General features: G+C 43.4%; 2 protein-coding genes across 5 annotated transcripts; both read left to right on the top strand.

Annotated features, from left to right (window-relative positions):
- Positions 1-1,377: 1,377 nt before the first annotated feature.
- Positions 1,378-11,803, top strand: TPRKB (TP53RK binding protein). Of its 2 annotated transcripts, none has more exons than XM_033124363.1 (5): positions 1,378-1,489; positions 4,590-4,749; positions 5,660-5,782; positions 7,118-7,294; positions 7,814-7,949. In XM_033124363.1, the coding sequence occupies exons 2-5, from the start codon at positions 4,609-4,611 to the stop codon at positions 7,898-7,900; spliced, it is 528 nt and encodes a 175-aa protein (XP_032980254.1). In that variant the 5' UTR covers positions 1,378-1,489; positions 4,590-4,608; the 3' UTR covers positions 7,901-7,949. The 2 variants fall into 2 exon arrangements, with proteins under 2 accessions (XP_032980254.1, XP_032980255.1); XM_033124364.1 differs by having other exon boundaries at positions 1,416-1,489; positions 4,650-4,749; positions 7,814-11,803.
- On the top strand, positions 1,406-19,236 carry NAT8 (N-acetyltransferase 8 (putative)). Of its 3 annotated transcripts, XM_033124360.1 has the most exons (3): positions 1,434-1,489; positions 15,215-15,396; positions 16,501-19,236. In XM_033124360.1, exons 2-3 carry the CDS (start codon positions 15,233-15,235, stop codon positions 17,249-17,251), a joined length of 915 nt encoding a protein of 304 aa, XP_032980251.1. In that variant the 5' UTR covers positions 1,434-1,489; positions 15,215-15,232; the 3' UTR covers positions 17,252-19,236. The 3 variants fall into 3 exon arrangements, with proteins under 3 accessions (XP_032980252.1, XP_032980251.1, XP_032980253.1); XM_033124361.1 differs by lacking the exon at positions 15,215-15,396 and having other exon boundaries at positions 1,406-1,489; XM_033124362.1 differs by lacking the exon at positions 1,434-1,489 and having other exon boundaries at positions 15,311-15,389.
- The last annotated feature ends 493 nt before the right edge of the window (positions 19,237-19,729 follow it).

The raw sequence follows: 19,729 nt of genomic DNA, 5'->3' as shown, positions 1-19,729 counted from the left end.
TGACGTGTTGTTGGGCATTGGGTTGTTTACAGTTTATGGCTATTATGAGTCAATTTGCTATAAACATTCATGTATGAGCCTTTGTGTGCACACATTTTCATTTTTCCTGGGTAAATACCAAGGAATGAAATTTCTGGGTATGATAAGTATATTTTATAAGTAATTTTTTATTAAATTATATATTTTTTAAAGAAACTGCCAGTCTTTTCTAAAGTAGTTATACTGTTATATTTAGACCAGCAATACATGAGGGTTTTAGTTATTCTGCATATTGGACAACACTTGATACTATTAGTCTTTTAAATTTTAGCCATCATATGGGTGCATAGTAGTATTTATGTTTTTAATTTGCATTTCCCTGATAACTAATGATGTTTAGCATCTTTTTATGTGTTTGTTGACCTTTCAGGTATCTTTTGTGGAGTGTCTGTTCAAATGTTGCCCATTCTTAGTTACTTAGGTTGTTTCTTTTATTTTTGAGTTGTACTTCTTTATAGAATCTGGATACAAGTCTTTTGTCAGAATAAATTTTTACTAATATATATGTATTCCCATTGGTTCAAGCCACAGTTCTCCCTGCTATTCCTTAAACAGGATCAGAGCCTTTGAAGTCTCTTTGTTGCCTTGAATGCTGCTCTCCCAGATACACACACAGCTTGCTTCCAGACCGCCTCCAGTCACTATTCAAATGGTCCTTTTTGGTGAGATATTTCTTAACCGTCCTATTTAAAATAGTAATACTCACGACCTGGCATTCCCCCTTTTCTCCATTTTTTTTCTCCATGGCACATATTCACTGACAGCTGTGTTTGTTGTTTACCTGTCCTGTGTAAAGTATTGACCAGAATGAACCCCAACCATAAAGAACATGGAAAATAACTCTACAACCTGTTTAGGGGATTCCCTCCTCTCTTAGAGGCTGGTACATTCAGGGATGACAAACCAAATTCCTGTGCCTGGTAGATGAAGGAAAGGTTGGTTTCATTAATGTAGTCACCAATCTCTTCATAAGTATCCAAGGCAAATAGCCTAGCTCCATCCGCTCTAACAGATCCTCCCTAAATGACCGCACCGAGAGCAAAAAGGCAACCGAGTCCCGCGTGCCAAGAAAAAAACTTGAATCTCGACCATCGGAGACATGTAGAGAGCTCTTCTCGGCCAATGCTTTGCACAGGAAGAAGGTGAAGACGACTCGTTCAAGGCCCAATACAAGTTAGGGACAAAGTTGAGGCTCGCACCCAGACCTCGGCCCCGGCCCACGCATCCTTTCCAGCCCTCTCTCACGGGAAGTGACGGACGGAGCTCTCCTTCGCGTCCGCTAAGGGGACTCACGCGGGGAAGAAGGACCCGCGGAAGAGTGGGCGGGACGGCCCACCGGAAACTCCCTCCCTCCGGGATCCGGAAAGACAGATGCTGCGGCCAAGCTTCCGGAAGTGGTGGGCTTTGTTTCCGCGGGGAAGACACTCCAACACGGACGGGGCAGGCGGCGGTGAGTCCTCCGGGCGGGGCTGGGAGGAGAAGGTTGGAGGTGGGAGAGCGGAGGGCCGATCCCGGGCAGCTGTAACCCAGTTATTTTGAGTCCACGCCTGGAGCTCCTTCGGCCCTTGTTTAACAAGCGCCTGCCGAGACCAGGCCCTGGAAATTTAACACCAAAGTGATAGACTCAGTCTTTACCTTCAAGGTTTATACACCTTAGTGAGGGTACAGAAAACCAATCAGGTCCCGACTCATTGAAGTTGTGACGAGGGATAAGAAGGAGCTCGTATAATAGGGACCCAGCTCCGGGGCTCTGGGCTCGCTAGTATATAGACTCTTTAACGGCGAGTTGATGGGAGGGAGGAATTGAGTCGGGAACTCCCTACCGGTGAGGGCAGAGGTGGGGAGAAAGCTTGGTGACTTGAAGCTAAGAAGGCCATTGCGGCGGTAGCGGCAAGAGCGCAGTCAGGGAGGAGATGCGCTTGGAAGCAGAAGAGGGAGGAAGGGCCCAGGTCATAGAATCCGGAACGCTTTGACATAAAGTTGTGGCCTTATCACAAGAGTAGCGGAAGGACAAGGTTTGGTTTACAGTTTGAAAGGGTCACTTTGCCAGGTGGAGGTTGGATGATAGGAGAGCGGGAATTTTGAGGCGACCGCTCCTAAGAGGCCATAGGTGTGGATGAGAGATGGTGGCCTCGTGTGGTGGCGGTGGGTATGGGAGAGAAGTGGACTGGTTAAAATGTTATTTAAGAGGTAAAATCGGCACGATTTTATTGATTAGAAATGGGACTAGAGATTAATCTAAATTTCTGGCCTAGGTGAGTGAATTATATAAAACAAACTATTTTGACATGTGCTAGGGGTCCGTTTTACTAGTGTAAAAACAAAAACCACAAAAGGTTTTTTTTCCTCCATGATTATATGTGCTCATTATATTTTGTGTGCTCCCTATAAAAAATTCAGAACATGCATACAAAAATATTTTTTATAGAGGACCATATAAATTACCTATAATCCAGTTACCAAGATGGCCATCTTTTGGTGTGTTTCCTTCATGTTTTTGTTTTCTGTATTCATCTTTTTGTATAATTGGGAATATATTTGTTACACATTTCTGTAGTTTTTCCGTTGGACACTATCATGACAATAAAGATTGAGCTGCTATGTGCCGGGACATTATTCACAGATATTTTACTCCTTATTGTAACAGAAAAAAACAGATATAATTCCACCAAGTCAGAGAGAACTTTATTGATGAATTTTCCTTCCAGTGTTTTTTCTTTTTTACCTTTTAAAAACCCCATGATTTATGCCACATTTTATGTTTTGTTTTCCTGTCAGATATTTTTACTTCATGTTATTTATTGCTATTTTCACATATCTTTAACTAGTCTTTAAGATTTCAGTTTTTAATGGTTGTTTAGTCACAACCAGTCCCGTTGTTAGCTAAATAAGTTTTCAACTTTTTACTATTAGGATGATGAGAGGAACTTTTTATTACCTAAATTCTCAGATTTCCAATTTATTTCTGGAGAAAGAGTCCTAGATATGAACCTACCAGATAAAAGGGTAAAATGAGCTTATCAAATTGCCTCACCCAAATATCTCATTAAGATGTTGATTAAAATGTTTTAAAGATCACATTTTTGTAAAACTTTGTTTTCCCATTCAAGAATATTGACAGGTCAGCCAGTAAAGGAACGTGCATTGTCAGGCAAGTTAAGGAAGTTTTTATGGTAAGAGAGAAAAGTATATATCAGACTGAGCAAAGACCACTACAGTCTGGACTACACCCCTAAAGGAGACTTGCAGCCCCGAAAGAGGGGGTGAGGAGTGTTTTATAGGGGCTCTGATGAAAGGGTGGCATTGCTTGAACAGAAAATGTTGACTGCCTGTAAGCCAGTAGCTATACTGTTTTGTTTTCTTGTATCACAAGTTCGGCTCTGTCTGTAGGTACAGGTCAACAGACATTTTGTTGTTTTCTTGCAGACATGGCTTTGTCCATAAGTCAAGGTCTCTGAGACCTGACATTCATAGACCTAGCATTAAGTCAAGGTCTCTAACATTCAGGGACCTAACAAATATGGTTACGTCTTTCTAGTTATTTAAGTTGTGTCTCATGCATCTTTTATATCTTTATACTTACCCTGTCTTTTCCTTCTTAAACTTATGTCTAAGAAAGGGCCAATCTTATTAATTATTTAATAGTTGTACCCTCTGGTTAAATTGCATGTGTGAACTGAATATCTTTGAGTCAAGTGTAATACTTCTTTTCTCTAGAATTATTTTTTTCCTTAATATGTGTGTCTAGGTTCTGCTAAAATTTAAATAAAACAGTGAGATCAGAAAGCTAAAAAGGCTAAGTTCTAGTGAGGTTTCATTAATACCATAGGTAACCTGTGGTCTAAAAAATTCCTGATGGACGGCTGGTTGGCTCAGTGGTTGGAGCGAGGTGCTCATAACCCCAGCGTCGCTGATTCGATTCCCACATGGACCAGTGAGAAGCAACAGCTTGAGCTTGGAGCTGAGCCGCCAGTGGGTGGCCAGTTGGCTCAGTGGTTGGAGTGTGGTGCTCATAACACCAAGGATGCTGGTTCGATACCCACATCGGCCACTATGAGCTATGCCCTCTACAACTAGATTGAAAGCAATAACTTGACCCTGCAGCTGAGCTGTGCACCCCACAACTAGATTGAAAAAACAATGACTTGACATGGAGCTGGTGGGTCCTGGAAAAAAACACTGTTCCCCAATATTCCCCAATAAAAATTAAATAAAAAAAAATTCCTGGTATTCTGCACCTAGTTGTCTATTGGGGAAGCTGCCCCTCAGCCATGCAGCTGAGCTTACCTCATCTGTACAACCAGAAGAGCAGGCAACAACCTTGATCCTTTCCCAGGAATGATAAAGGAAGCTAGAAACAGCTCAGCAGTGTGAGGAAGAAGACATCTCATGAGGATGCCAAAAGTGCTTTGGGGATGGATTTTCCTAGTTTATCAGTTCTATCATCTTATTATTTTTGAAAATTTATTTGTTAGCAAAGATATTTGTTAAGGAATTATAATGTTCACTTTTCAACAAAAGACTCTGGTCTTTTTGGTTTTATATAATAGAATCCTGCTTATCTACGAAATGCAGTTAACACATCAGCTGGACTTATTTCCCGAATGCAGGGTGACCCTTCTGTTATTTAAAGATGTAAAAAATGCTGGAGACTTGAGAAAAAAGGCCATGGAAGGTGCCATTGATGGTTCATTAATAAACCCTGCGGTGGTAAGTACAAGTGAGAATGAGTGAGGTCTGCAGGGCATTTAAGAATGTGTTCATTTTCCATGATGTTACAGGTTAGCCTAAAATTGTCATCTTCAGGTAAAAAGTTCTTGTCTAAGCTGTCGAGTTGAATCACATTCGGCCAACCTTGAATTTAACAGTGAATGGAAGATGAAGTGCTAGGCCCTGCTCTAGGAGATAGGAAAGGTTGTAGTCTGGCACTGACATAGTGGCAGATAAGTAGATCTCCATCTCATCTGAACTACAGAATCTCTGCAAAGGAAGCATTGCATAGTGATGAAGAGCACACGTGTGAAATTACATTTCCAGGACTTAATCCAAGCTCTGCCATTTATTACGACTTTGAGCAAGTAGAAGCCAACCTTTATAGAGTGCTTACTCTGTATCTGGCTTTACACATACTTGCATTCTTCTAAGTGCTTTACATATACTAACTCACTTCACAACAACTCTATGAAGTAAGATTACTTGCATCTAACAGATAATCTAAGGAATTTGCACACGTTCCCTGGGTAGTAAGTGACAGAGCTGAGATTCAAACCCACACATTCTTTGCCTTGGTTTCCTCATCTACTGCATGTGAATAATACCAATTTCATAGTATAGTTTTAAGAATTAAAGAAAATAATACAGGTATAAAATGTTCAGAATATGGCCTTTCCCATAACATTAGCTCTTAATGTGTTTTTTTTTAATTTTTACTGTTTGTTTTTGAAGCTTTAAAAGTCTGATTTTCTGAACACGCAGGCCCTTGAGATAGAAATTTGAAAATATAGTCCATAGAAATTGTGATGAAGTAAAACAGCCTGACGTTGGAGTTACCATGAGAGGGCATGCATCTTCAGAGTGCTCCAGATTCTCTGTGTGTAATTCTTTTTGTTCTCTTTGGTAGATCATTGATCCATTTCAGATACTTGTGGCAGCAAACAAAGCAGTTCACCTCTGCAAACTGGGAAAAATGAAAACGAGAACTCTATCTACTGAAATTATTTTCAACCTTTCTCCAAATAACAATGTAATTAATATGGATTTTACTTTATTTCTGTTGACCTTGTCATGATAACCTGTGTGTTTCCTAGTGTTGGGTTGGAGGCTAAATTCCTGCAAGCCTAATGTTAGTAACAAACCAAAATAATAAATGAAGAGAGCTTTGGACAGAGGGTGGAGGTTTAGCACTACCTCTTACTAGATAAATAAGCTTTGGAGTCACTTCACATGTGAGTAAGCAAAAGTTTAGCTAACTGAGGATAGTTTTATCTGTCCTCTTTATCATATAAAGATCCCTCTAAATGATAACTAAATGGTAAAACATTAGGCATAGATATTTGTGAGTTATAAGCATCTTTTATTCTCTCTGTAAACTCCTTGAGGAAGAATTTGTGTCCTTTTCCATATACCAAAAGCCTCTCTGGTACCTGGATCAGCCCTTAGCACATTCTCATTCACACACCCAGTGCATAGAGGAGTTTGTGGTTTGAGATGGTGATAGTGATCAAAGTTACTGAGCTAACAACATTCCACATGTGGCATACAAAAAAAACAAACTGAAATTTTGCTGGTGAAGTTTTAGCATTAGTATTACTATTAATCATACAACCAGGTACTAATATCATCAAGAGAAAAATTAGGAAACCTGTGGCATGGTTTGAAATACAGATATTTGAAAACTTTATAAAATGCATGGTAATAGAATTCCCCAGTACCGGGAGGAAAAAATTACCAGATAATTATTGTTTCTTTGAGATCACTTGAAATAATTCCAGAAACTATTTAATTCAGTAAACATCCTTTGAGCTTGTCCCTGTTCCAGTTACAGTTCTAGAGGCAGAAGAAACAAATATGTTCCTGAGGAAGGCATTTGAACAAGACAGAAGTTCAAGTGCCCTAAGATAAATGATATAGTGGGAATAATAATTCAAAGCTGTGGGAGCAGCAAAGAACTTACTGTAAGGAGGAGGGTACAGTGGGGCATGACATATGAATTGGACCTTGAAAGATGAGGACACTTCCAGCAGAGGACAAAGTATGAGCACAGGCAAAGAAACATGAAGTCCAGACTGGCTGGAAGACAGGAATACATGGCTTAGGGTCACATGAGGCCAGAGGGAGGGATGTTTCTGTGCTATGCCAAGAATTCTGGGCTTGCTTCCACAGGAATGAGGTGCAACTTGGAGCAGGGTGCACTCTAGAGACAGAACTTGTCAATGTTAGGAAGGGATTATTAAAGAGAAAAGCTGTGGCAGACGGAACCCTTAGGATGTGAAAATAAGAACCCGAGCAGAGAAGAAGGTGAAGGGGGAGATGCTTCAGATATAGAAACTACTAGTTTATTGTCTTTATTTTTCCTTAGATTTCAGAGGCTTTGAAAAAATTTGGTATGTCAGTAAATGACACTTCAGTTCTAATTGTTTACATTGAAGATGGAGAAAAACAAATAGATCAAGAAAACCTAATATCTCAGGTAGAAGGTCATCAAGTTTCTCTGGAAAATCTTTCTGAAATAACAAATATTCCAGAAGTCAAAAAGGTTCGTAAATCTGCATTTGTAGAAAGAGTGTGATCGATGAGGAATAATAATAATGATGCTGTTTACTATTGATCACCAATGCTTCTATTTTTTTTTTTAACTTTTAAGAAAGGTTACTATTACTAAAAATTACTTGAAAAATAATTATAGATACAAAGATTGGAGATGTAGGTTTATGTAAAATAAAATTAGAAACTTAGTTGATTCTCTAATTAAGAAAGAATAAATAACTTTAAATATCAAGCCCACATAAAAAATTAATTTAGTATGAAGTCAATGTCTAGATGTATGCTTTTAAAACTGGTACAACTTTGGTTTCTATGTTTAGAGAGTTACCACCATACCTGCAATTTGACATAAGTGATGACTTGCCATCTACTTTGTATATTTTAATCACATTTGTAATTTCATACCATTATCCCAATAATTGAATGATAACTTCACTTATACATGTTTGTATGGTGAAAATTAGTAGTATGTGAATATAACAGCATGTCATACTTTGTCTTATTTTTACAGATATATAAACTATCTTCACAAGAAGAAAGTATTGGAACACTATTGGATGGTGTCATTTGTAGAATGTCAACAAAAGATGTTTTGTGAAATGACAGAAATATTAATAATTTTCAGCATTTATAAAAAACATTGGTTTTCTTTTCCTGATTACAAAATTTATATTTGTTCATCATAGAAAATTTTAAAACACAGAATGGTACAGCAAAGGGGGGAATAAAACCTTTTACTCCTACCTCTTAATAGTTTAAAAGATAATCCCTGTTACTATTATTTGTTACTGTCTTCTAGTTTTTTATTTCTGTTCAAATATATTTTATTTTTATGTAATTGGGATAGCAATTGCAAACATTTACAAGAAAAACTAGAGAAGAAAGTTCAATGGCAGAATTAACTGAGGAAATGAATAAGCGGCATGTCCTTTATGAAGAACTATGTAATAAAACTTTTTCAGCTACATTTGAAGCAGAGAAACAGGCTGGTACAGCTTAGGAACAGCTAAATGAACTAGAGATTCATATGCTAAATTATTGGGTTATCAGAATCTACAGCAAAAAATCAAGCATGATGTGAAATGAAAAGTGCAAATAACCAACTCAAATTGGAGGTGTTGATACCGTGCTAAGGTCCGGCTGCCTGCGGCTTAAAAAAGTTAATAATCAAGATACATGGTTGATGGAAAGAAAAGCCGGATTTATTCAGAATGCCGGCATTCTGGGAGGATGGCGAACTCCTGTCCAAAGGCCATCTCCCCGTCCTTAGACCGGGTTGTATAGGTACACAAGAAGGTTGTATAGGTACACAAGAAGAACAAAGGATAGGGGGCATCTGTCAGGCAGGTCCGAGGGCTGACATCCTTCCTGGGGTGGGTCTGTTTTACAATAATGTTATCTGGACTCGGTCAGGACCACTGAGGGCTGGGGCTTTGTGTGTATTCCGGTGTCTGGGTGCCTGAGGACTAAGAAATTGTTCTTTTCAGGTTAGGGTTCTGTTGATTAAATGGGTTAACAAGGTATGGGTAGCATTGAGAAAGGGAATAAAGCAATTCCTCAGTTAATCAGTGAGGGGAGAAGCAAAGAGGAAATACCTGAATATCAGGGTGGATCAAACTGCACACTAAGTATTAACTATTAGTACAGGTGACTAGATAGCAAGCTATGCAGTAAGTCAAACTGCAAACTAGCTAATCTAATTACGTTATTGATTTACTGAATTTCACCCTTACAGTGTCAAAACTCTACTCTCAGCTTGCTAAAAAAGAAACAAAGTGAGAGAAAACTTCAGGAGAAATTGAGCATGTATTGGTTTATAAGTATCCCCGGTCATTTGCAGAACATGAAAGAATTCACGAGACTCAGAAAAAGTAGGAAAGCAAGAAAAGGTTTATTGAAAGTCGAGCAGCAAGGATGCCCGTGGCAGTATCTAGAGAAGATGGCTGCAACGATGAGGAGTGCTGGGGTTTCATTTTGGGGTGGTGGTGGGGATATTGGGGAACTGTGTTTTTCCAGGACCCATTAGCTCCATGTCAAGTCATTGTTTTCAATCTACTTATAGAGGGCGCAGCTCACTGGCCCATGTGGGAATTGAACCGGCGACCTCGGCGTTAGGAGCATGGCACTCCAACCACCTGAGCCAACAGGCCACCCCGTTTCATATTTTTCTATGCATGTTGTAGGGTACTTGTCAGCTTGCAAGGGGCCTGCCGTTGCAATTATTTTGTCTTGTTCCCATCTATGACGGATGTCAGCTTGCAGGGGGTTGCTGTTACAACTGGCTTCTGGGAATTCTTCTATTCCCATCTATGATGGGTGTTTGTTAGCTTGCAGGGGCTTGCCATTGTGATTGGGAACTGTTCTGGTCCTGCCTGTGATGGATGTAAGGTGCTTTAAAGCTTGCAGGGGCAGTGCTAGCCAGGGGATACAGAGCCAAGCAGTTCAGTTTTAAGCTCGTTCCTGCTAGCTCACAAGCTCGCTCCTGTTAACTCTACTTGTTTCATGAGAACACAGTTCTGGATATCAAACACTTTGATCCTTCAAAGGCTTTTCTTCATGAAAGTGAAGAAAATTTTGCCCTCAAAACTCTTAAAAGAAGGCAATACAAACTGCTGTTGAGCTCCTATGGAGTTTTAAGCACCAGGCAAATAAACGTCTGAAAAATCTGTTATTTATTCTATTTTATTTTTGCTGATGTTATGTTCATAATGGATATTTTAAATGTATTTAATATTAACTTCCTATCATTAGGCATCTGAAAGGAAGTTCACCATTGTTACCAATATGTTTCCTGACATTTTATTTTCTGTTGTCAGTACCTCCTCCTTGATGCTTACTTTTATCACCTCATTCTAAACCTTCCTGGCTTTCTAGCTTTACAACTCATCCCATCAAATCACATTCTTGTAAAAATCACACTCATATTCCCCTATTCTGAAACCTTAGATGGTTCAAGATTTAATCCCCAGGTTTTGTAGGTTGATAGTGGAAGGCTTTTCTAATCGGAACCCCTTAAGCTAGGATAAAACACCATGGCTTGTTCTTCCCTCTACCTTGATTCTCCTAATACTGTTCACTCTGTCCCACCCATCATCCATTTATCCAGGTCAAGTAAGAAACGGCGTGCTTCACAGTAATCTCTTTATTTCATATTCGAGTCCCTGAGGTGGTCAACAATTGGCACATTGCTAGACTCTGTCCCAGGCCTACTCAATTAAAATCCGGGGTTTGGCCTGAAAATCTGCATTTTAAACAAACTACAGTTCATTCTTTTTTTTCCTCCCCTTCTGCCTCCACCCCCCACTCCAGTTCAAGCCGTTCTCAGTCTAGTTGTGTAGGACCCAGCTCCCTGGCCCATGCTGGTGTTATGAGCCTTGCGCTTCCCCTGGCTGAGGCAGTCGGTTGGCGGTCGGTGGCTCGGGGCAGCTCACGGCAGCTCTCACCAGCTGCCAGCCACTCACAGGCTGCCGGCCACTCAACACTGACCACCAGCTGCTCATGGCAGCACATGGTAGCCCATGGCAGCACGGCAGCTCGTGCTGACTGGCTGCCCGTGGCAGCCCAGCTCCAGGGAGAGCCATGATTCACAATCTTAGCTGTAGAGGGTGCAGCTCACTGGCCCAGGTGGGAATCGAACTGGTGACCTTGGCATTAGGAGCACGGCGCTCCAACCACCTGAACCACAGGGCTGGCCCCAGTTAATATACTAAAAATCTGGGAAACTCAGTTCTTAACCTCTTTAGAGAGTTTGTCATACTGCTTGGCATTGGCCTGACTACTGGGTGTTTGATTCATATTTCTGTAATATGAAATAAAAATCACACCTTAAGTCATTACCCCCACCCCAATAAAATAAAATACATGATGTTGACATTTTTTTAAAGAGTACCCTAGATGTCTTTCAGAATTCCACAATCTGGATTTGTTCACAATTTGAGTCAGTTTAAATATTTCAGGGAATGATAATAGATTTTTGTGTCCTCCCCATTGGGTGTCATCAAGAGGCCCATAATGTCATTTGGCACCCACATTGTGTTAGGCACAGCCAGAGGAGCAGGAGACCAAGATTGGTCTATTAGAATTTAGTTGGCGTGTTTGAGCTGCGGGAAGTCAGGCTAGAGCAGAGGGAAAAGATCATAACCTCTCTGAGCAAAAGGGGTATGGACTTTTATAGGAGGGGGTAAACAAGTTTGTTTCCCCTTCAATGACAAAGGGTTTCCGGCAGGACCAAGCCCTCCAGCTCCACACCCTGGCCCCCGTCTCCCTCCAGACTGCCCAGGCCCCTAGAAGATTGAGCAAGATAGGATCAAGACAAAATGGCTTTTAAGATAAGGTTTCTGCTCCAGGCCTAAATATGGCTTAACACCTTGGTATACAAAGTTTGATTACTTTGTTGCAGGAGTCTGGGTTCTTCTTGCCAACACAGTGAAGAATCAAAGGTCAGCAAGCTGATTAATGTGCAAGCAGGGTTTATTAGTGATACATTCTCAGGGAAGAGAAGGACCTAGCTGAGGTGGGGGGGAAGGGGAGAGGTAGAGAGCAAGGGCAAGGGAGCTTAGACCCCAGAGGGAGAGAGAGCCCTTGTCCCTGGGACTTGTAGTTTGCTGGGTGGGAGGAGGGAGTTACATACAGATTTGGCAGGAAAAAGTGGTGCATGCTCTTCCACTGGAGGGTATGACATCCTAAGATGGGTGGAGGTCTGTTGACTCAGATCCTTATCTTGCCCCAGACCACCTCTTGTCATCTGTTGTAGAAACTGATACGTGGCTGGAGGCAGTTAATCAAAGCAAGTTATGAGCTCTTTCTGTACGCACTATGGACCCCTTCCTTCCCCTGCTCCTCCTCCTACATTTTCTAACTTCTACCTAACCACTTGGTTCAGGTGGTACCCCCAGACCTGTCCATTATAAAGGCAGCTTTTCCCTTGAAGCTTAGAGATTTGAAGCTCCCCCAAAACTCAAAATGCTGTAGTCAGGGTTAAATCTCACATCTGTGTGTGACCCCTGACGCTGTGCTGATGATTCCATCACAGCACCTCTTCCTGCACCATCACCTCAAACACATTCTTTTTATCAGCGTGTAACATGTAACATATGGAATTTTATTTTTACACATTTGTGTTGCTTTCAAATTTTCGCTTCACTTTTACAAGTAAATATTGGTACATGTTTCTCTTTAGGATAGCTTCCCAGAAGTGGGATTATTGGGGAAGAGGTTTTTAATCCTAGAAAGGTACCATTTTGCACTCCCAATAGCAGAGGACACGCATGCTGATGTCAGCAAGCTCTCCAGCCTCTTAACTTGTAAGCAGTTTTTGCCATTTTGAGATGTCCGACTACTGGTAAGGTTGAACTCTGTAACTATAATGTTTCAACTCTTTGTGACAAGAAGGGGGAAAAAGCAATGTCATTTCCTGGGAAAGAAGAATTTAACATAAGCTCCACAAGTCTTTCAGGGAAAGTCATTTTGAGCCAATTTAGGAACAGTGTCCTTTGCATTAACCAGGTAGCTCCAGAGTCTAAATCCTCTACCAGCAAACGCAACAAGTTACTAGAGGGTCTTTGGTGCTAGAAGGAAAAAGATGCAGTTGGGTAGGCCACGTGGGCTTGGTTCCTTAGTCAAGGATTATATATTAAAGCAAAAAGCTGACTGTGTCCTCTGTGCCCTGGGATAGCGTGAGGGAAGGGGGCTCTGTCAACCGGGTACTGTTGCCCCGGGTACTATCATGTGTTATCATGCTGCCTGCGCCACTCAGCCAATAGTCCAACACAGGAGTTGGGTCATCTCCCCAGTTTTGAGAGCAGCAGAGGCTGAGTCACCTCATGGGAAGGTTTTTTTAATCACCTATCCACTATCCACCTCCCACATTCAAAACTACAGGGACTGGTCATAAACCCTGTGCCTTCTTTTTCAGCTGTTCCAGACCCTGCTTACCAACTCCCCCACACCTCCCCACTAATTTCTGGTGATCCCAGAGGTGAATGAAAAACAGGCTCCCTACCTCGTCACAGCCCAGCTTCTTGATACTAGGGTTAATTAAGATGGGATTGTAATCGGGGTGTTGAGACAGGTTAGTTAGCATGTTGCTAGGTGGACAGGGGCGTCTCTGGTGGAATAAACAAAAAGCAGCCCTATCCTGAAACTCCAGGCCCTGGAATGTCCTTCACTCCAGGACAGAGACATGAGAATGCGCCTTAAGGTTAATAAATGATCTCACATCCCCTCTAGCCGGGCAAAGGAGCAGACCTGATAGATAGGAATGGGTTGGTTCGTTAATCCCGTCAGGATGGGCAAACAGGACAAACCTGATAGATGAATCCAATGAGAAGGCTCCAGCCCCCTTCTCCAAGCAGGCAAAGGAAGGTATAAAAGTAAGAGCTTTTGCCTCCATCACTGGGCACCCCCATTTGGGACCCCTTCCCTCTCGGGTGGGGGGGGGGCGGGAAGGGGTTTTACTTCTGGTATTGGGTCCAAGAAGACGAGGTGGTATCCTAGAAAGACATCAGACCTTCAGAAACTATGATTGACCTCAATTACAATAGCTCCTCAGAGGTCAAGCAACAAAAGCTATTGGCGCACTCCTTTCCTTTGTAAATAACATAATTAAAGGCCTTGCACATTTTTATCCAGCGTTCATATATCATGTTTCATCATAGGGCTAAATAAATTGCCTTGGTGCTAATGTATCAATAGTGAAATTTAGAGAAAAAAATAAAAAGTACACAATGTGTCACAGGACACAATGTCTCGGGAGCTCTGACCCTTTGCTTTCAATAAACTGTCCTCTTTCTAAAACTCTTTGCCTCTCCTGAGTCCATGTTTCCATTCTTTGGTCTCACGAGACACGATCCCCGCACTCACTCCAAAGTCCCCTACATCATTTGGGGACTCCCAGACACATATTCATACATCAGTGTAACCGGAGGCCAAAGGAGTCCAGGGCTCATGCTGCCTGCGCCGCTCAGCCAATAGTCTAACACAGGAGTTGGGTCATACAATAAGCATTTATTATCAGAGAACCGGTGGTCTGAGAAGGCAGCGGGTTAACACCTCCAAAAACTGCCTTACATTCACAGACCAGCTTGGGGTATTTAAGGGAAAATCTGGGCATTATCCCAGAGGATGCATGACAGACGTCTCAGAGGTCTGTTTTCCTTCCGTGATGCCCCCCTCTGTCATCGTATCTCTTGTGGCGTCCCTGGTCTGGAAACGGTGGGGGAGTAACCTGGGAAAATGCTAAGCGTTAAAGTTTGTAATTAACAAGCATCACAGGCTCTGGGGCCAGAAGCCAAACCAGGGCAAGGCCTCCCAGGAGCATTCTGATCTCGAGGCGTAGGGGTGAGATTTACTGTTTAAGGACCAAATAGAATGAAACGAGCCCGGATGCGGGGCAGGGCATCCCGGAGGCATTCTGAGTACAGGGGGCCCAGTTGGGCCCTGCTTCAGTGGCATTAAGTCTTCTATTTTGAGATTTGGACCTCTGGTATAGTTCGATTTAATAGTATAAATTGGCTTGGGGCTCTTTGAAAGCTTTCTTTGGCTCTGCTTGATGTACATTTGCTATGCAAACCACTTTCAATGTTTCTGTTAACTTTGCCCGTGCTGGCCCTGTGACATCTGTATCGGATCCACTCCTGGCTCCCACTTGAATCTACATAACACATGAAAAGGTTGCAATAACGTTTAACTGCACCTTCCTCCACCCCAAAGGACAAAGCCAAACTTGACAGAAAATTCCACTACAGGCCAAAGCAATTTACATCTGGTTAGAAAACATAAAGCTTCAGATGAAACAGACTCAGGGCAGTAGTTTCCAGCAGTGTACCCTGCTGACACTTCTCCTACTTTAATAAATCTTCCTTCTGTATTTCTACCTGATTCATGAATTCCTTCACAACCCGTGGGCAAGCAGCCAGCCACAACAGGGTTTATGATTAACAAATACACGTCCAGGAGCCAGCTAAAGAGGATGCCTCCAGTGTTTGGTGCCCCAGAGGTGGAGCACGCCCTGAACAGTTTCCTGGTTGCCATTCAGAGGCTGAGGGAAGAGGCCACGCTGAAGCCACTGGACACTCAAGGCTTTTGTGGTAGCAGGTGAGAGGACATGGGTGGAAGGACAGCGCTCTGAGTGTGGCCTAGAGCCCCACGCCCTCCTCTGGGTCTCAAGGCTGGGCCATTTTTTGTGTTTGGCTCTTCTGCCACCTCAGCAGCCTAAAACTTTGCAATCAAGGGGGAAGAACCCTTTGCTGAAACCTGTTCTTGGAAACAGGATTCCTGCCACGTATGGTCCCCAGGAGAGGGACCAAAGGATGGGACATGTGCTCTGGCTGGTGCTGTTGAAACAGGGCTTGGTTGGCACCCCCATAATAGAGGCCTCTCCACGTCCCTGGCCTCACCTTTCCTTGACCTACCTATACTTTAAAAATAGGTCATCCCCTGTGGTTTGAGCTCGAGCTCGGAATGTCCCCTGTCCCACCCAGTTCCCAGTTTTAGAAAATTACCCTGAAACTTATGATTAATACCCTTTGGCTTATTGAATGCAATCTCAGTGGTCTACCAGGCTAATCCCATCATTGTCCTTGGGTTGCTGACTCCACAATAGACCTCTGCAGGAATGCCCAGATTTTCCCTTAAATACCCCAAGCTGGTCTGAAAATATTAAGGCAGTTTTTGGAGGTGTTAACCCGCTGCCGTCTCAGACCACCGGTTCTCTGATAATAAACGCTTATTCTATGACCCAACTCCTGTGTCGGTCTATTGGTTGAGCGGCGCAGGCAGCAGGAGCCCTGGACTCATTTGGCTTCCCGATTCATTGTCACCTCAAGGTACCAAGAAGCGAAGAACCAGAAAAAGAGGGAAAGAGGGTATAGGGGACGATACTTTACACACCAGAGCTTTGTATATGTTATTTTATTAAATCCTCAAAACAACCTCAGAAGGCGGGTTTTGATTTTACCTTGTTCTATAGATGAAGAAACACAGGCTCAAAGAGGTTAACTGACATGCCCAAGGTAACACAGCTAGAAAGGAATGGAATCAGGGTCAAATGCGGGTCTTTCTGACCCTATACCTTCTCCCAGTGGCTGTGGTCTGCTTTCTCAGGCAAAAGCAGAAAGACACGCCCTTAAGCAGGTCTGTCGGGTTCCTGGGGGGTGGAAGAGCCGGTGTTACTCACATGGCTTCCTTTCTCTTCCCCAGGGCTGCCAGAGCAGAGTGCAGGGACGCCCAGCTTTCTCCCGTGGACTTTGACATTCAGACACAGAACTTTTCCATGGCTCCTTATCACATCCGCAAATACCAGGAGAGTGACCACCAACAGGTTGTGGCCTTGTTCTCCCAAGGCATAATTGAGCACATCCCTACCACCTTCCGCTACGTCCTGAAACTGCCGAGAACCCTCGTGCTTTTGCTTGGGGGGCCCCTTGCCCTATTCCTGGTCTCCGGCTCCTGGCTCCTGGCCCTTGGAGCCGACCTCACCCTCCTTGCTGCCTTGAGGTTCTTAGTCAAACACTGCTTTACCGAGTACGTGGTCACCTCTTTAAACACAGACATGTCTGACATCACCAAATCCTACTTGAGTGAGCGTGGCTCCTGCTTCTGGGTGGCCGAGTCTGAGGGGCGGGTGGTGGGCACAGTGGGAGCTCTGCCGGTGGAGGAGCCCAGCCTACGGAAGGAGCGGCTGGAGCTGTTTCACCTAAGTGTGGCGTTGGAGCGCCGGGGTGAGGGGATAGCGAAAGCCCTGGTCAGGACTGTCCTCCAGTTTGCGCGGGACCAAGGCTACAGCGAAGTTGTCCTCAGCACCAGCATGATGCAGCACTCCGCCCTGGCCCTCTACCAGCACATGGGCTTCCAGAAGATAGGCCAGTACTTCCATAAGAAGACCTGGGCACTCATGGCTGTCGCTGTGGTACAATTCAGCTACCGGCTCCCCTCCACTCAGGTCTCTTAGGCATCACGGCAAAGAGGGAGCCTGCGATCTGTTTCCTTGTTGATTAGAAAGGAGAGGTTGAGCGCTGTGGCAGTAACAAGCAAACCCTGAACTCTCGCTGTGACCGCATGGGAAAAGCGCGTTGCTCCTTCACATCGCAACTCAATGGGGTGGCTGGGGGCTCTGCTCTCGTCAGCCTTGTGGGGTTGTTCCTGTTTCATTTATCTAGTGCTGATAGGGGAGAGCCCGCTCACTGCAAAAGTTTTAAAGCTCCCTCACTATAGAAATTTTCAAATAACCTGAAATGTCTTGGGAAAGGCTCAACAGTCACTTAAGAAATAAAGGGAACCAAGTACTATTAAAAACTTAAAGGGAGAAGTCTCTAACAGAAGACCGGTTTAGCTCCTAGTATATGGAAGGAACCCTTTGCAATTTTCCCAAGCACTCCATTGGCTATTGGACCTCAGAGAGTCAGTGGCTGAGTCCACTTCCCTCAAATTAAACTTATTTCATTTAAGTCTCCACAGGACTCCCCCAAAAAGAAGATTGTCACTCCTGTTCCTGTAAGCCGATTGAAAACCTGAAGCTGTCTTCAAACAGAACTGCTGGAGCTGCTCATTATTGCTTCACGAGGTCTTATCTGTGCCTTCCAGCTAATTGGATAGCAACCTATACTTTCGTCTACTTGGCTCCAAAGATCAAAATAGCCCCCAGTAATCAGTCCCTAACCATTCCCTTTGAAAAACTGCTGAAAAGGGGGGCTATGCTTATTTTTAGAAGAAGACTGTTGTTTCTATGTTAATCAGCCTGACATAGTCCCAAGAGTTCAAAGATAGAGCCTCCAGGATCCGCCAACAATTTAGTGAATCTTGGGGATCCTGGTCCAAGATCTGGAGCTGGCATCCTGGCTTCTCTTCCCCTTGCCAGACCATTGCTAATGATCATTTTAACCCTTGTTTTTGGGCTTTGTATCCTAAACCTTTTAACAAAATTTATTTCTTCCTCAACTTCCAAATGACACTTCAACAGGGCTCTGGGCCAGTTTCAGTGGTTGGAGCTAATTCAGTACTCCAGCTCTCACATGGAGACCAAATGGGCCGTAATTCCCCAACGGTCTCAAAGATATGAGACCCTGTTACTGATTGGGGGGAAATGATATGGGAAACCTCCCTCGCTACAAAAGTTTTAAGCCTCCTTCACTAAAGAAATTTTAAGTCTCCCTTTCCCTAGTTTCTTAGCTCCTTAGCCCCCCTGGCTTTGATTACTCTTCTAATCAGTTTCTGAATCCTAAAGATTGCTCCTAGCCTGAATCACCAAAAGTCTCCCACCCTTGCTTCAGATAACTACTTAAAAGCCTGTGACTTCCCAGCATCCCCCAAGCCATTCCAGACCCCCCAGGCCAGTATACTTGTTGATTATAATCATTGAAGCCTAATGTTCTTCCCAACCCATTCTGCGCCCAGTTCCTGGACAATTGAAGCCACCTAAATGACTGGTTGAATGACCACAGGCTCCATAGAGCTAATGGATTTATTAATTAAAATCTACTTTTCCTCAATTAGAGACCTTGGGGATACAGAGGATATCCCGGCAAGATTGCCAGTCCAACGTGGTCTTCCAGGCGGATCTCGAGACCCCTTCCTCTCATCTGAGATTAGATAGGGCGAGAGTTCCGTGAATCCCCCAATAGGTAGGGACAGCTCTACGCCCCTGCCCAGCAGGAAGCAGATACAGAAGAAAAAACCTCCTGTCCCTCAACTTCCCATAGAGATTTTATGGGGATCATGCCTCTCAAGGGAAAAACAAGGCAGGCAGTTAGAGATAGACATCGGGTCTCTGCATTACCACCCAAAAGACTCCCCTTTCCACCCAAAACTTACCCTTTTCATTGTAATTATCTATCCCTATGAGGAACAAATGGGTACAAAATACCCAACTAGATTAGACCAATCACACCTGCGCAGTAAAGGCCACAACGACCTTCATTTCACCCGGGCCTTATTATACCATCATTATAATATCATACATATGCCCAGAAGTTCATTATAACAGACTGAATTCTGGGAAAGAACATGCACAATCTAAAAAGATGAGGTAATAGCCTCTTGTCAATCACAGGTGTCAATCAAGTAGTCACATGCCTGCAAAGGAACAGCCCATTCTGAAGAAAAAAGGATAAAAACTCCAAGTCCTCGCCAGTCACCCCTTCCCTTTTTTGAGCCCCTTAGAGCCTCCTGAGCCTTGCCTTTGCTCGGGGCCCAATCCAAACCTTTTGGAGTGTACCTTTTCTCCTAATCATGCCACCTTGAGCCCCTTGGGCCTTTGAGCCTTTTTTGAGCCTCTTCTTTTGCTCAGCCGACTCCAAACTCTTTGGAGTGTACTGTCCCTTTTAATAATGGCCCTTGAGCCACTGCGTTCTGCTCAGGCCTGCTTCTATTTCTTTGAAGCGTTACCTTTTCTTCTAATAAACTGCTTTTTCACTACTTTACCTCGGTATCT

This window comes from Rhinolophus ferrumequinum, chromosome 13 (genome assembly GCF_004115265.2).
Source record: "Rhinolophus ferrumequinum isolate MPI-CBG mRhiFer1 chromosome 13, mRhiFer1_v1.p, whole genome shotgun sequence".
Classification (NCBI taxonomy): domain Eukaryota; kingdom Metazoa; phylum Chordata; class Mammalia; order Chiroptera; family Rhinolophidae; genus Rhinolophus; species Rhinolophus ferrumequinum.
Note: the sequence above shows the minus strand (reverse complement) of the source record. Positions and strands in the feature narration are given on the sequence as shown.

Coding starts and splice junctions, on each gene's coding strand:
- NAT8 (XM_033124360.1), top strand. CDS start 15,233: ATGATTAACAAATACACGTCCAGGAGCCAGCTAAAGAGGATGCCTCCA. Junction 15,397..16,500: donor CAAGGCTTTTGTGGTAGCAG/GTGAGAGGACAT, acceptor TCTCTTCCCCAG/GGCTGCCAGAGCAGAGTGCA.
- TPRKB (XM_033124363.1), top strand. CDS start 4,609: ATGCAGTTAACACATCAGCTGGACTTATTTCCCGAATGCAGGGTGACC. Junction 5,783..7,117: donor ACCTTTCTCCAAATAACAAT/GTAATTAATATG, acceptor ATTTTTCCTTAG/ATTTCAGAGGCTTTGAAAAA. Junction 7,295..7,813: donor ATATTCCAGAAGTCAAAAAG/GTTCGTAAATCT, acceptor TTATTTTTACAG/ATATATAAACTATCTTCACA.